This window comes from Bicyclus anynana, chromosome 2 (assembly GCF_947172395.1).
Source record: "Bicyclus anynana chromosome 2, ilBicAnyn1.1, whole genome shotgun sequence".
Lineage (NCBI taxonomy): Eukaryota > Metazoa > Arthropoda > Insecta > Lepidoptera > Nymphalidae > Bicyclus > Bicyclus anynana.
This window is the reverse complement of record NC_069084.1, coordinates 6,892,955-6,910,806: the sequence shown is the minus strand read 5'-3', so window position 1 is coordinate 6,910,806 and position 17,852 is coordinate 6,892,955. Positions and strand designations below refer to the sequence as shown.

The 17,852-nt window shown below is 35.5% G+C and overlaps 1 protein-coding gene across 1 annotated transcript in view; it reads left to right on the top strand.

Annotated features, from left to right (window-relative positions):
* Positions 1–12,824, top strand: part of LOC112045594 (cell adhesion molecule DSCAM-like) — a 28,497-nt gene extending 15,673 nt beyond the window's left edge. Inside the window, exons 4-6 of the mRNA XM_024081848.2 lie at positions 4,428–4,605; positions 8,620–8,756; positions 10,876–12,824. Of these exons, the coding sequence (XP_023937616.2) occupies positions 4,428–4,605; positions 8,620–8,756; positions 10,876–10,964 (404 nt within the window). The 3' untranslated portion in view covers positions 10,965–12,824. The remainder of the gene's footprint in view (positions 1–4,427; positions 4,606–8,619; positions 8,757–10,875) is intronic.
* Positions 12,825–17,852: the final 5,028 nt, after the last annotated feature.

The following is a 17,852-nucleotide window of genomic DNA, read 5'->3' as shown; positions in this document are numbered from 1 at the left end:
AAATAGAATACTATCGTCCCCAAGAGACGCGTAGGTACGCCGGGAATATTAATTCAAGGCTGACGGGACCTATCCTTGTTATCGATAAATGCTCCGGGAGAAATTTGTATAACACGATCCTTTTATTTAGAAATTGGTTACAAGGGTTCGTTTTAGGATCATACTGGTGATTCATTATAGTAAACAAATGAGGGTAGGTACTCTATTATATTTATTTGATAATCTATACTTATATTATAAAGCTGAAGAGTTTGTTTGTTTGTATGTTTGTTTGTTTGATTGAACGCGCTAATCTCAGGAACTACTGGTCCGATTTAAAAAATTCTTTTAGTGTTAGATAGTCCATTTATATTATCCCGGTATTTCCACGGGAACGGGCACCACGCGGGTGAAACCGCGCGGCATCAGCTAGTATTATTATATAGCTTCAAATTCCAGTAAGATAATCGACTTTTCATAAAAAAAAAATCTTTTTCACCCTCGTGTAAAATGTGGGTTCTACAGCCTAGCGTTTGATTTACTCATTCAAACTTCATAATAAATATCATTCATTCATTATTATGCAATAAGAAGTAGTCATTCGTCTTTTCAGTAGGAATTTATTTAGGTACTTTATACCTACGCATTATTTCGTACGGTCATCCCCGCTTGTTAAATTCTCAACCAATTAGTATCTTCTGCGGATCTTCTCATTTCTGATTCGATCACCCAGATATACTCTGAGCATAGCTCGTTCCATTCTTAAGAGGTCCATAGTTAGCGACAAAGTCTCGGAACCATAGGAACCGCAGAAGAACCAAAGTCACTGACATAGCGCAACGAGTCGCGAAGCTGAAGTTGCAATGGGCGGGGCACATAGTTTGAAGAACCGATGGACATTGGGGTGTGCTGGAATGGCTCCGCACTAGAAAGCGCAGTGTTGGTCGACCCCCCACCAGGTGGACTGACAACATCAAGCAAGTCGCAGGAATACGCTGGATGCAGGCGGCTCAGGATCGTGATGTTTGGAAGTCCCTACAAAATACCTATGCCCTGCTGTAGACGTCCATCAGCTGGTGAAAATGCTTGTCCTATTTTTAGTAAAAGCATGTTTTAAATTTTAGTATAGCGTTTGATTTTGTTAGTAAAATGGAGTTATCTTGTAACTCAATAAGCGCACTGACAGACTAGATTTACACTAAATTAAAAGCGGTCAAAATATATTAAACGGCACGAATAGGTAATTAAAACTGGAGTTGGAACATAAATAGAAATCTAAATCCACTGTCGAGGCTCGGATTAGACGTTAAATAATTTATATTCACACGACGCGCGAGTTTCCCGTCGTCCGTCTTCAGGAGGGCTATTCTGTAAGGATGTTTTAACTCGCAAGAGTTTCGAATGCACATCTACCTTTCTCTTTCTATAGTATCGTGTTAGACAGAGGTGAAATCAAAACTCGCATTTGCGAGTTATACAAAACAACATTACAGAATAGACCTCATCTTACTTGATTTAGGCGCGTTTGATAATGGTCTGCTAGCGTATGCAACAGCATGGTGAGTTAAAGCTCCACAGCCTCGTTTTTTTTATGAAAGTACACCAAATCATGACGTGTAGGATAATAAATTGTGTATGTTAGTCTTCAGAGCTTTTGATGGACAAACATTATCATTTTAAAAAAACTCTAGCCTGTTCCTACTATATGTAAGTAGGTGCAGTACGCAATTATAGGTGTTAGATCATGGTGGCTTTGGTGATGTAACAAATGACTACACCCTTAATCATCATCAACATCATCATCATATCAGCCGACGTCCACAACTGGACATAGGCCTTTTGTAGGGACTTCCAAACATCACGATCCTTAGCCGCTTGCATCCAGCGAATCCCTGCGATTCGCTTGATGTCGTCGTTCCACTTGGTGGGAGGTCGATCAACACTGCGCTTTCTAGTGCGGGGTCGCCATTCCAGCACCTTGGGTTCCCAACGTCCATCGGCTTTTTAAACTAAGTGCTCCGCCCATTGCCACTTCAGCTTCGCAACTAGTTCAGCTATGACGGTGACTTTAGTTTTTCTACGGATCTCCTCATTTCTGATTCGATTACGCAGAGATACTCCTAGCTCGTTCCATCGCCCGCTGTGTGACTCTGAGGCCCATAGTTAACGACTAAGTCTCGGAACGGAGGCAGTGGTCATATCCACTGGGCTATCAGGGCTCAACGAGTCAGTTAAGAGGAAATGAACCTTAAATTAATTATTATAAAGGAGAGAGCATATTGCCGCCATGTACACACGTATAAACCGCGCTTAAATTAAGCTAAAAACGTTGAAATAATTTGCCTTAAATAGCTTTTGTACTCGTTTTATCTCAGTCTCATAATAAACCTTTATTATAACATTAACTGCTGTTTAGGCCCGGATAAAGTTAGAGTTTCGTTTAAATCTGCAGCTCACTAAGTGTGGGTCAGAATAAATAAACAGGGGCCTTGGTTAAAAACCGGAAACTCGCTGACTATAAAACGCTAGCTTGTGTCCGTGGCTTTACGTGCTTTAGTTTCATTTAACACTAAAATATAATAGGATAGTTGACTCATATCAAATTTAAAATATATAATATTAATTTCACCGCGGCTAGTTGCCTCGACTGGTGACAGAAGGGCTGGCTCATTTTTTGCGCAAAGGATCAGCCTGGCTGTCCAGCGCGGAAATGCAGCCAGTATTCTTGCCACCATTCCACGTGGGCATGATTTGTATAGTTATTAGGATTAGTTAGCTTAAGTTCCATATTGTATTCTTTCTCAATAATAAAAAAAAAAAAACATAACATAAAAGGTAAAAAAAAATCGCATAGTATTGGGAATATGGGTCCGAAATATATCGATATTAATTAATAATAAAAATTAAGGATTTCTTATAAAACTTAATTTAAAAATCATGTCAAAAACGCTGTCGTCCATTTCATGATGTACATTGTGACATGTTCTAACTGACTGATTGTTAACTAATATTTATTATAGTGATATCATGAAACAGTTGAGATACAGACCATCATGGCCAACAGGCGTTTTGGCTCGTGCTGTCAAAAAAATATTTTAAAACTAAAATTTTCATGTAATCACGTATTAAAAAAAATCAATCTAGTAGAACAATAATGAAGTATTAAAGACCATTTAAAAAAAATGTCAACTAGCCTATTATATAAAAATTACGATTCATATTTTTAAAAAATGCCATTTTGGGGCATTATTAAGAAGAACACAAACAAAGAAACATTTTCACATTTTAAAACCATATTATATTAGTTGATTGATCTTAAGCCTTATAAACGATATTACACATATTTAAACGGCTTGCACATTTCGCATAAAATAATTAAAAAAAAACTCTGAAGACCGCAGTTAGGTGGAAAGCTAAAAAAAAAGAAAACATAAGACTGAACTATGAATCAGCACTTCAACTGAGGGTACATTAAATTAAAAATTAAGGCGTAGAGGTACAAATTCTAGAACATTTATTTCCTTTAACAGACAAAGCAAAAAATTTCTTTAATAAACATGCACCAATCTTTCCAAAGCATTTATAATTTAACTCGATACGACTAAAATATGGTCTCCAATAAAATTTCATGAGGTTTTTGCGAATTGTCAAAACCCATAAATCATTTCCAGAAAGTAATAAATCATTTGTCAGTGCGATTCGATTTTTACTATTTTAAAGTTCATTTGACAATGTCACCGAGTGGTTTACAATCCATCAATTGTGTTTGCAGTATGTGCACGGGACTGATAGAATATTCAGTTTACCGGCATTGTAACAAAGAGATAAACGAATCCGATCGCTAAACCAATTATGCAGGGTTTTTATGAATAGAAACGAGATATTGTAACTGTAAAGACCAAATATTTTGTTATCTATCTATACCATAATACTAGTGAAATTAAATGGTAGTTGAATGGTGTAAAAAACAAGCAGAAACTTTTAGTAAGTAAGATATATACCAAAATTAATCACGTTTTCCTCAAAAATTATGTAAATGACAGACAATTTAGTTAGTGAATTTAGGTGCGATACTGGTCCTTCTGTAATTGGTCTGAGGCTTGACGCTAAAGGCTCCTGGATCAATTTATTGAAGGACTAAACGAAAATATTGGTAATATTTAAAATACAAAAAATATTTACGAAAATATCTGTAGAATTAGGTACTAAACGGTTCAAAGTGGTAAAATAAGTTAACTGTAGACCAACATAAAATTTTTTGTACACATCGTAAAAATTACGTCAGGGCCTCAGAAAAAACCATCGAAACAAAAGGCTCTATTTTTCTAAAATTCTAGAAAATCTAGATCCAAAAAATAATATCCAAATAATTACAAATCTGAGTGACATTGCCATTTCACTTAAAATATCTGAAATACAAATAACAAATAATAACCCTTTTTCCACAGTACCAAAGGTCGAGATAGTGGACGAGCGGGGCCGACCTCTCCAAGACAAGTTCTACAAGGAGGGTTCTATCATAGAACTGCGGTGTGTCGTCAGTGAAGTGCCCCAACCAGCTCGGCAAGTCAGCTGGAAGCATGGCGGAAGACTACTCAACTATGACACCAAGCGTGGTGGTGTTAGGTTAGTACTCATTTCTTTTATTCCCTTAGAATGCGCATAGTGGAATTCGTGGTGGATTCACAAGACGAAGGTCCAATCTCCGGCTGGAACGATTGAGGTTTTCTTGATTGGTCTGGCTGATGGGATGCTTTGGCCGTGGCTAGTTACCACCCTACCGACAAAGCCAAGCGATTTAGCGTTCCGTGCGATGTCATGTAGAAACCGAAAGGGGTGTGTGTGGTTCTTCATCCTCCTCCTAACAAGTTAGTCCGCTTCCATCTTGGATAGAATAAAAGCTAACTTGAAAAGAATAATAAATAAATATCATCAGCCTATTTTAACAACCCATTACACGCAACGCCTCCCTCCTTTTATAAGAGGGGATATGGAGCTCAGACCCACTATGCTGCTCTAATGCGGGTTGGTGGGTTTAGTGATTATAATGTTATGATACCGGCCACTGGCGCATGTTTATGATAATAATGACTGGGAACGAAGGTTAAAAGTGCTCTCTGAGGCACAAGGGTATAACATAAAGGGGATGTAACACCGCCAATTTCCCGGTCCCAAACCTTAAAAGTTAAAACTAGTGAAATTAGTTAAATTTAACTAGTTATATAAAGTTCATCACTAAATATCGCATTTTACTGAAATTTTCTTAGAAATATCTACCAACAAAAAAGGAATACGCCTAACTGCATTGTGCCAAACATTTTTTTTTTAAAGAACAGTAATTAATTTGATTATTAAAAACTGTTAGAAATATCCTGCAGAAACATTCCGTTTGAAGAATCAAGGACAAATGTTTTAGCTTTTTCCACCAAATAGGTACCTTCTCACTCAGTAAAGCAAAGAGTATTTACAAATATATTTATTTACTAAACATAGTTTATGTATTGCTATTGACTTTTTAATTATTCGTGTCTTTACAAATTGTTGTATGTCAGAAATGGCCGAATGCATAATTATATTGTTAATTTGTGTACCTATTTTCAACAAATAAATCAATAAATGAAATGAAATGAGACGACGCCTGGTTGACTGCAAGACGAAAGAGAATTCGGTGACGATCCTTTGCCGAGTTCTTATATGTGCTATGACCCCTAGATTTACTTGTAGTTTGTAGCTACTACTTCCATAGATTTGATAAAGCTATATTCTAATTTCTATTATGTAAAAGTAGCTCAATGAGATCACAATGCCCCTAAGCAAATTCGCCCTAACGAAGCATTCTTTTATAAAACATCCCACATGTTTTTTATTAATACTCTGTTTATTCCATTCATAATTCATTCAGCTCATTCATAATTCACAATCCTCTCTGTGTTGTTTTCTTACTACTAATAAAAATGACGGTGAAATATGAGATATGGAAAATTATTTAAAATGCAAGGCTGTGATATATCAATATTTATTATGTGGTTCAATTAGATTTCTTATCAGAGATTCAAACAGCTACATATGGACGGTCAAACTGTTCTTATCAGAATAAATATTTATATAAAAAGGAATTATATATTATATCTGATTACAAAATCCACTTAACCATTAGCTCAATATAGCTATCGAAATAAAAACAAAGTATATAATATACACAGCTGCGAAAATTGAAAACAAAGTATATAATATTCACAACTGCGAAAATTGGGAATAATAATAGCATTGTAATTGCATAATATAGTCTTACGAGGGTACTCACGCAAATTTATTAAACGTCAAAGATACCATGAATTTTTATTACAATATACCAATTAATACTAGGGCTAATATTAAATGGCTAAAATTTAGAATACTGGGAACGTTAAAATGATATTTAGCTTTTTCATTTGAAATTAAACCAAATTAATGACGTTTGAAATTAAATAGCACCAGTCCTGGTGAATTCAAACGAACATCGCGTGGATTTGAATTATTTTGTGCCACTTAATAGCCTGGATGACCAAGCTTCGGTTTTTTTTAGTAGGTATGTTTTCTAAAAATGAAACTCAGCTAGTTCGATTTATGGCCCTTCAGACTTACCGACAATTGAAAAGTTGCCTTAACATTGTATCATCATTGTCAACCCATATTAGGCTCACTGCTGAGCTCGAGTCTCCTCTCAGAATGAGAGGGGCTACTCCACCACGCTGGTCCAATGCGGATTGGCAGACCTCACACATGCAGAGAATTAAGAAAATTTCTGGTATGCAGTTTCCTTCACCGATTGAGACACGTGACATTTAATTTTTTAAACATTGTACAGAATACCTGAACTATATATATATTGCCTGTAATATATTATATTACCGGTAATCTGTATGAATAATATGAATATGATTGAACATTACCTAGGAATTTTATACAATGTCTAGGCAGTACTAACCGGTGTGGACGCAAAATCTACCTGCCTTCTGCGATTTCTGGTATCCTAATAAACACCAAACTCTACAAGACGTTTAAATAACAAACATTAGAGTATAGTAGAAATATAAATAGCCTTTTGACTTAACAGCTTGACCTTTGTAGTTTGGACCTTGAATTGAAAATACAAACAAAGCTTGAATAAACAATGCAAAATAAAAAACTGGTAATGTAGCTCAAATGAAACTTCCAACAAAGCAAGGCCATTGGTTCGTACCGTTTAATATAAACAAAGGGCGTTTCAAATATAATAAAAATAACGTAGAAAAATAAGTCGCTAATGTATCAAATTGCTTTGATTAAAATAGCACAAAAGATAACTTAAACAACATAATAGCCGAAGTTGGTGTTATAAAAATTAGGTTTTGGCTTAGAATAAACAATCTAAATCAAATTGATTTTTTTATTAAATAATTAAAAGTGTTTTGTGTTTAATTTTGTATTTTTTAACACTGTTAAGAATAAAAAAAGGCAAATAAATAAATGAGAGAAATAATAATAAAGAAACATAACCAAGATACAATCAAACCACGTATCGAAACGACTGTAGTTTTCCACTTTCCTTTATCCCGCTCAAAGGACCAATAAACTCAAAACAATACTAAATGTAATTGAACGGATTCCTATCTTACAATATCCCGAACATAATAATAAGGATGACCGACCTAAGCGTTAATTTTCCCAACAATTTGCATACTGAAAATGTGGACAAAGAAATTGGTGGCCGCCCTTTGTGAACGTATGTGAATATTTGGGACCGAGATTTATTTGAAAGAAAATTGTAACAGTTAAAACTCACTTGCCTTTTGTTTGAGTATTATCATGGTTGAATAAATGTTTTAATTAAAACACTGATTTCATTATGCGGGTGCCTCTTGAAACCCCGATTTCAGAATGGAAGTGTCATTCTGTGTGAATTAGTACAGTCAGAGAATTGGTAGCTATCGTTTTTTCTGCTACATTACGAAAGACATACTTTGTTGAAATGTTTTTAACTAACTTTAAGGGTAGTGACTGTCAGTTATCAAAAGCAAGTTCGTTATCATATGTTCAACAGAGGATGTTCATTGGCTGAGATGACTGATGATGATGAATCAACTAGATGTGTTTTCTGTAAAATTTTGATATTTTTTTATCATTCCTGTTCAATATTTTCAAGTTTAATTTTGGTCACAAATATCCTTCTTCCAAGATTCTATTTATAAAATTAATGTAGCGATTTAAGCAAATTAAAATATAAATAATAAAGTAAGAAATACAGAACAAGAAATGTGGACGGCTCAAACACTACGAGTAGGTATACTGAAGCCGACCGCACGACGAGCGCCTTATATTGCAAGTCCTTCCGGCCAAACGATCGGTACCCCTCTCTAACTCCCCACTATTTACGGAAACCAATTGCGCCACACACATTGAATATTAGCGCCTTAGATGGATGTAATATTGTTTGTGACTTGGAGTATTGTTCCAAGTTGTAAATAGTAACCTGGGCTTTTCAAAGTTAACAACTTTGTTATTTATATGTGTTACGTAGACCATTAAGTACTCAATTTTTTTTAATATGTTCTTATAGTTTCTTAGACTAATTTTTTCATGGTAAATTTCGATCAGTAACCTATTTTTTTTGTTCAACAGTGTGAAAACCGAAGCTTCTACGAACGGCGCCCTTTCTAGGCTCTACATAGCGAACGCAAATAGAAATGACTCCGGAAACTACACGTGCTCATTGGCGGACGTTGCCGCGTCTGCCGTGTCTGTGCATGTTCTAAGAGGTATATCAATATTTTGTACTAGCGGACGCCCGCGACTTCGTCTGCGTGGAAATCGACGTAGACTTTCAACCCATATTTCACCCCCTTCTGGTTTAATTTTCGGGACTAAAAGTATCCGATAACCTTTTACATACTATGGTCTCAAATCTTGTCAAATTCATTTAAGCTTCACTTTCAATATCAATTTTAATTAATGCTGTCTAACAAAACCTGACCTGTTACAGTTTTATTATAAGTATACATATGTATATTAGTTATAGTTCTTCTATTCCTGGACGACGGTTTGTCCTTGTATGTAGAAGTTAAGTTCGTCTACAACAGAAACGCATTGCTATAGTTAGTGTCATATAGAGACGTATGACATAGAAACCAAAACAAAAAAATCCTTACTTAAAATTTTTTTATTTTTTAATTGAATTAAAATTTAATTAATTAAATTGAAAATTTTATTAATTAATTGTTAAGTAAGAATTTTTCCTTACTTAACAATTAATATGTTTTTGCGATGCAGATGCTCTTTCTGTTTTATGGTAGGTGTCCACATACCCGCATCGTACGTAACGGACGCATCGTATCACACGAATTGTAGTAATGTTTATTTAAATAGGTACTATATAAGTATTTTATTGAAATAGGACTTCTGAGTAATTATATAATAAAATTTTCATTCTAAATGAAATTCAATTTCCATAGTTCAGTCTTCCATTAAATTTTCACAAACCTTGATTATCCCTGACTATAATTAATGCTGAAAGTTTACTAAAACCTTTAGCTTTGCTTGATGAAAAGCAATGCATTATTAATATACCGGGACTTGGCATTAGCAGGCTGATTAGCTCCCTTGCGCTTTGTTTAAGATCGTCTTGTTTTATCCATTATATTTGCTGTTACTCAGAAATAGTTTTAATTGATTATGAAACACGGCTAAAACTCACGTGAAATTACGTCGGAGTATGCCCGACTAGTTTCGAACCCATACGGGGCCCTTAGTCAATGCGTGCAGCAGCGCGTCGCGCAGCCGCTTCGCAGTTTGGATCGTGCCGCGATGCAAGAACCAGCTCATGACTAAGGGCCCCGTATGGGTTCGAAACTAGTCGGGCATACTCCGACGTAATTTCACGTGAGTTTTAGCCGTGTTTCATAATCAATTAATATGAATAACACTCACGATAGAAATAGTTTTATAGTTTTTATAGTTTACAAAATTATATTATATTTCACCCGCGTAGTTCCCGTTCCCGTAAGAATACGGGAATAAAGAATATAGCCTATAGCACCAGGGGATATTGTAACTTCCCAACAGTGAATGAATTTTTCAAATCGGTTTAATAGTTTCGGAACCTATCCAATGCAAGCAAACAAACAATCAAATCGTCTCTCTATATTATTAGTATTTCATAATAATTGATGCCCATAATAATTATAATGAAGATTTACTTTTTCAAATATTTGAACTATAATTTATTGGTACACTGGAAATTCTCAGAAAAATCGTTCATAAACACGAAACAGTTCGTCGACACAATCGACTTTATCATAAAAGGTTTCAAAACTTCACTAATAACAAGAGTACCGTAAACATAATAACGCCTGATGATTGAAACCTTGGCTTTAATGTTAACGTTGTGTAAGAAACTTTTTTATTTCTTAATAATAATTTTCTGAAGTTAGAGTAAGAATAAGATACGTGAAATGATTATTTATTTTATAATTGTACTATTAGGTGATGCCGCGTGGTTTCCGTTACCGTCCTTGATAAATGAGTTATCTAACACTGAAAGAATTTTTCAAATCAGACCAGTAGTGCCTGAGATTAGCGCCATCAAGCAAATAAACAAACAACTCTTCAGCTTTATACTATAGGCATAGATGTACCTACGAGTATTACATTTATATGAAATTGTCTGTTGTTTTCGAATTACTTATTAGAATATGAATTACCAAATTCAAGTTTATTTTATGAAATATAATCTCAAATATGCAGTCAACTCTTACTAAGCTTTCTGATCTCTTAATCCGAAGAAACAACCTCACTTCGATTCCCAGCCGAGTGTTATTCTAATCGATATTCATATAAACCGATTTCACGAATTGTCGATTTATTCAAATCTCTTTGCAGGCGAAAATCCGCTGGCGATGCAACGGGGAGGCGCTTCGATACTACGAGTACATCCAACTCTGGTTGTATTGAGCAGTTACATCAGCTGACACATATTTGGCGCGTAATGGACGCGCACGTTGTAAAAAGTAATTTAGTTACTATAATTATAATGTAAGGACGGATATGTTGAGTCGTTATAGCGTTACATGTATGAAATATCAAAATACTTTATCAATAGCCACGAAAGTGTACTTTAAAAACATGCAAATGATTCTGAAGCATTCGGTCAATATCACATGAAAAAAGACAAGTTTATAAGCGATGGATATAATAAGTATTTACTTTACATAATTTATAGTCAACTAATTTAACGAAGATCGAAAAATCAGTATAACTAATTTAATGAAGATCGAAAAATCAGTATAACTAATTTAATGAAGATCGAAAAATTAGTATAAGTTCACTAAATGAGTAATTGAGGAACTATCTAAAAATGCCATTCCGTACCTTTAAGTTGGACTTAAACTTTAAGTTTAAGTTTTGTAACAAATTAAAAATTGCTCAGTATCCACATGTGTATCAGCACATTTTCCGTTAGAAGAAGTTTTACTTCGCAGTTATGAACGTTTATTGCTTTTTAAAGAATGATCGAGTGCAGCCGAAGTTAGTTAACTTTGAAAACAACTTGAAGAACTAACCCGTTATAAAGTGTTTGAAAATCTAGTTTGTTGATGCTTGCATTTTGCTTTTATATGATTTTGTAGAGTGGTTGATTTAAAAATGAAAAATCGTTAAACGGTGCTGTTCAAATTCGTCATCATTTTAGTACAATACATCTATACTAATATTATAAAGAGGTAAAGTTTGTAAGTTTGTAAGTTTGTCACATTTTTTAAATGGGGTAATCTTCGGAACTACTGGTCCGATTTTAAAAATTCTTTCACCAGTAGAATGCTACATTATCGGGGAGTGCTATAGGCTATTTTATATAGGTATCATATATATTAGCCGAGTAATCACAGTTTTTGTCATACAGGTCGGACTGAAAATCCTCTTAAACAGACTTATTCGCATGCGCTGCCTTAACTATTGTGTAAAATTTTAATTAATGTATGGAGGCTTTATGTATCTTTAAAAGTTCTTCATAAAAGTCCGCGACACCATATATCTATCTTCTATATATTAGCAGATATAGTACCTTTTGTGTTTTAAAAATTATTAATTTTATATACTTAGGTTTACGTCATTATTTATACAACTAAACTTTAATCCTTATTAAATAAATTATTCAATAATCACAAGGATATTATGGAGATAAAATTTGCCCTTTACAGTATGTTAATTACTTAAATAGTTTCGGAGATAATACAAAATTTCTAAAAGACGCAGAAATTCCGCTATATGACGCCCGGCGCTTTCATTTACGTAGTTCCCGTTCCTGTGTGAATATGGGGATCAAACATAACCTATGACACTCGCAAATAACGTGGCTTTCTATTGGTAAAACAATTTTCCAAATCGGTCCAGTAGATCCAGAGATTACGTCCTACAACCACACGAACTTTACCTCTTTATATTATTAGCATAGAAGTCTCTATTTCTCTTGGTCATACCACCACTCTCGAAGGACTGGACCGATTTTGCTAAGGGTAGGAGTAAGATAGAGAAGTTACAGGGTAGGGTAGGGTACGGGTAGGGAAGCGTAGGGGTAGTGTAGGGGTAGGGTAGGTTTAGGGCCGGGTTTAGGGTAGTGGTAGGGTAGGGGTAGAGGTAGGGTAGTGGTAGGGTAGAGGTACGGGTAGTATAGGGAAGTGGTAGAGTAGGGGTAGGATAGGTGTGAGATAGGGGTACGGGTGGGATAGGGGTAGGAAAGGGATAGGGTACGGGGAGGGTAGGGGTAGGATGGGGGTAGGGTGTAGGTAAGGTAGGGGTAGGGTAGGGGTAGGTTTGGGGTAGGGTAGGGGTAGGGTGGGGGTAGTAGTAGGGTAGGGGTAGGGGTAGGGTAGGGTAGGGGTAGTAGTAAAGTTTACATCGAAATTTACGCGGACGAAGTCGCGGGCGTCCGCTAGTAACTGAATAAATAGAGACGGAACTTTTACGAATATATTTGGCACGGCAGTGGAAAGCAAAAACGGACGAGAGTGCATTACCAAGTTTTTCTCGAAACTATTCGTTGTATTTTTGTCTATGCTTATCATCATCATTATCAGCCTATTTTTATCAGCTGCAGATCTTTGTCTCTCATATAAGATAGGGAATTCTTAAACTTACTTCCCCATTAATATTCTGGCTGTAGGACGGTAAAACTACCATATACCCTGACTGAAACTGCGCGTTCCTTCGACCGAGATGCATTTCCCAGCGAAAAATAAGGGTCCAACTTAACTTGCTCTCCAAAACAGGAAAGTATTAGAATAGAATGGAAAACACTTTATTTGTTAACACAACACATTAAAGACTTAAAACTAATACACATCTTGATACTTATAACTATTATTTATAGAATTAAATGTGTTGTGTCAATAAAATGGATCCGACTCAGCTAGAATGTTGCGGGTACAACTATTACATCATCAAACTCTGGTCTAAGTCTGAGCTGCTTTTGAGAATATGTCAAACTGAGACAAATACAAAGAGAAAAATCCAAAAATCTCATTTTATTTGTCTTTTTTGATCGAGGATCGATGAATGTTTTAACGAACTCCTGGATCCGCAACCGAAATGGTTAATTGCTAAGCCAATTTTGGCATTCATTCATGATCAATATATACGAATTGCTCACTATATTTCAGAGCACATCAAATTACAGATAGACGATCACGTTCTTTGCGTTACACTGTTTCACATAGTTGTATACGTGTAGCACAAGCATTTTGATTTCGAACACAGAATCCGAATGTGGAACGCTTGAATGAATAATCTAGAGTATCTGAAATCCTTTGGAGTAGTACTTTCGCAGTACTGGATAATTCAATTTATCAAATACCAATAATTGTGGTTTATTATTATGTTTTAACTATGAATTTAAATGAATGTAATTGCATGAGTAATACAAGGAAATTTTGTATAATTTTACTGATTTTTCTATAAAATAATAATTCAGGCTTTGCTCGGGTAGCAGTTAATGTCAAATTGAACTTCTGATCTGAATTACAACAGAATTAAGAATTCGATACTATTAATAGAATACGCTAATAATTCTTATAAATACTACTGTAAGCGGAAAATGTAATTGAATTATTTCTTCTGATTCAGTAGATAAAAGCCACCAGACAAAATAATCTTAACAATAGTTTGTATTGTTTGCAATAACGTCATAATAAAAATAACAAGTCGATATGTACGACGATATAAGTGTACGTCTATTCATTTACTGCACGTAATCTTTCTTTTCCTGTTTATTTCTTCTCCGGCGTTTCCACATTGTTTTCTTGAACAAAGTGGATAAATTTCAAATGGCCGTCCACTGCAACTGTTTACGGGCGGAGTTACTTTACTTGAGATTAACTTTGAATTTCTACGACTGTAATCCGAGACTTGGCGTTTCTTTTCCTATAAATGTCCAAACAAAATGTATAAAATATATTTAAGAGCGTCATTGTAGAGGTTCTGGGGCAAAAATCATGTTACTCATGTAATTTTATGTTCCTATTTTTGTTATTTATTTATTTAGTGAGCAGGGATAGCCCAGTAGATATGACCTCTGCCTCCGATTCCGGAGGGTGTGGGTTCGAATCCGGTCCGGGGCTTGCACCTTCAACTTTTCAGTTCTGTGCTTTTTAAGAAATTAAATATCACGAGTCTCAATCGGTGAAGAAAAACATCGTGAGGAAACCTGCATACCAGATAATTATCTTAATTCTCTGCGTGTGTGATGTTTGCCAATCCGCATTGGGCCAGCGTGGTGGACTATTGGCCTAACCCCTTTCATTCTGAGAGGAGACTCGAGCTCAGCAGTGAGCCGAATATGGGTTGATGAAGACGAAATCCTTTATAAAAAATTGTAATGAAATCTTAAAAAACGGGTTAAGTCTTTGAAGCTGAAATTCCGATAAAACTCGGCAAAAATATAAAATACCCATAATACATAAAAACATAAAATAATAATATAGTTCCAAGCAATATCCATTAATCATTCGGTTTCTACATATTTAGCAGCAAACTGACCGCTTAACAGCATAATTTCTCAAATAACCAAATTCAAAAATCTAATTCTAGACTTCACGTTCGTAGCGCACTATGTGTACTGTTATGTATGACGGGACTAGACTCCGCGTCACGAAAAGAGTCCCGCGACTAAAACCTAAACTAAAATTGACTTACACAAATGACAATAAGACCGCCATTATCAAATGACATTGAGCGCCATTAAGACATTAGCGCCGCGTCTACGGGACTTGTTTTGTGACGCGGAGTATAACATACATTTATTGAATTTCTTTTATATTTATTACTTAAGACTGAGTCATGCCGCAGTAGTGCGTCACTATATTTGCATTTTGCAACTGTTAAATGGTTCGAATACAAAAACACGTATATATTGTTGAAATTTATTGTTATTGTCGCATTTGAAATATCTTTTACAAAGCTTTTTCGCAATTTTATTGGCGTTGCTTGCAAATTAAAATATCTACCGGAGATACGTGTACACTCATAATTCATTTCTTAAATGTTATTCAGACTTTTAAACGGTATTCTTTTTAAGTTTCTTCATAAAGTTTATTTATTAGGTACAATATACTTACAAATTGTACGCTGTGACCAATGATTATTTTATACTACAGATCGGTTACGTCCCTACAACATCACCGCAAAAAGCGATCCGAACAATAGGCTACAAAACTGAGCTCACACATGCACAATTTTGTCTTTAATTCCATTATTTATTTATCTATATACAGTTTTTACACTTCCTGAACAAACAACTCGACAATTCGGACGATATTTAGGGGTTATTTGTTTAAATAAAGTTCTTTGTTGACCACAACTAACATTGAGATGTGAAAATTTCTTCTCAAGAGCGCCTTATTTTTCACGACCTCGTAATACATCTAACAGTTTTTAACATCATTGGCTGTGACTGAGTAATAAGACTCTTAGGGCTACGCAAAATTAAAAAAAAAACTCGTTTTCCGTTAACTTCGAAGTGCGATTTTTCAACAGCTTCAATGAACTGTTAACCTGAGTACCCATTCTATGGAGTAACCATTCTATGGTTTGTTTTGGTTACAGTTTGGTTTGTTAATTAAGTTGTCCTGACTAATATTTGAATCATAACCATTTTTCGACTTTGATTTTCTTATTTTTGTAATCTACTTCTGAGTCTGCTAAAAATATTTTATATTGATTTCATGTATTCGGTTTTCCGAACACTGAAAACGAATACGGAAAACGAGTGTATGCGGCCGGCCTAAACATCTCTAATAGCATAGTTTGAATTAAAAGCAAAAATAATAAAGCCGTTTTGAAAGAACTTAAGACTCGTTTGAACGGTAACATCTGGTCTGTAATGCAAAGTTTTCCAAATCACAAACCGACATCATTTTACTTATACTAGACTTTCAGTTCTGCGTGGTTTTGTATAAAATATTAAAATGTATATTTGATACTACATTTGAAAGTTGTACAAAATAATTATGTTTTTAAAACTAAAATGGAAATGCGATTTTCTTCAGACCTTTTTAAAAATAATTATGTATTATTTGGTTCAATGAAGAACCAATTTCTATTCAATATTCATTTTGATCCATCCATTTTACAAGCTGCCGAACATTTGATTAAATTAAGTTTCCACTTGTGCGCGTTTTGTACGAATTCTAATAACGTTTCTAACAGCAATCTACGCGCATGGTTCTAATTCGTCAAAGGCGACGCAATTGGTTTTCTCGAGACAGTTTCATTTTATGAGTAATATGAAATTATAGTAAAGGAAATTACGATCGCGTAAGATTTGCCTTGATCAAACATTTTTTAAATTAAAACTATTATGAGCGATGACAATATCTATAAGTTTCATTTTGCGTTAATTTTCCACGAATTGAAAATGATGTGTAATGTGTATTATGTGGCTATGAATATCAAATATTAAGTATCGAGTGTGACTTACACTTCTGTAAGCCGTACCAGTATACACGCTGGCCTGATGTGGATTGGCAGACTTCACACACGCAGAGAGTTAAGAAGATTCTCTGGTATGCAGGTTTCCTCACGATTATTTTCCATCACCGTTTGGGATACGTGATATTTAAATTCTTTAAATGCACACATCATGTCATCTGGCACAGACTCTGGATGACCTTAGTACCATGCTCAATGACCTCAGCAGCGTTTCTCAACAGGTGGGCCTGAAAATGAACATGGGCAAAACAAAAATAATGTGTAATGCTCATGTATCGCTCCACCCAGTTATAGTTGAGAACGCTGCACTCAAAATTGTAGACGAATACATATACCTAGGACATATGATCCAGTTAGGTAGGTCCAATTTCGAGAAAGAGGTGAACCGTCGAATCCAACTCGGCTGGGCTGCATTCGGGAAACTTCGCGACATCTATTCGTCCGAAATTCCTCAGTGCCTGAAGACAAAAGTCTTCGAACAGTGCGTGTTGCCAGTGATGACCTATGGTTCCGAGACTTGGTCGCTAACTATGGGCCTCATAAGAAGGCTCAGAGTCACACAGCGGGCGATGGAACGAGCTATGTTAGGAGTATCTCTGCGTGATCGAATCAGAAATGAGAAGATCCGCAGAAGAACCAAAGTCACCGACATAGCTCAACGAGTTGCGAAGCTGAAGTGGCAATGGGCGGGGCACATAGTTCGAAGAGCCGATGGACGTTGGGGTCCCAAAGTGCTGGAATGGCGACCCCGCACTAGTAAGCGCAGTGTTGGCCGACCCCCCACCAGGTGGGCTGACAACATCAAGCGAGTCGCAGGGATTCGCTGGATGCAGGTGGCTCAGTATCGTGATGTTTGGAAGTCCCTACAAAAGGCCTAT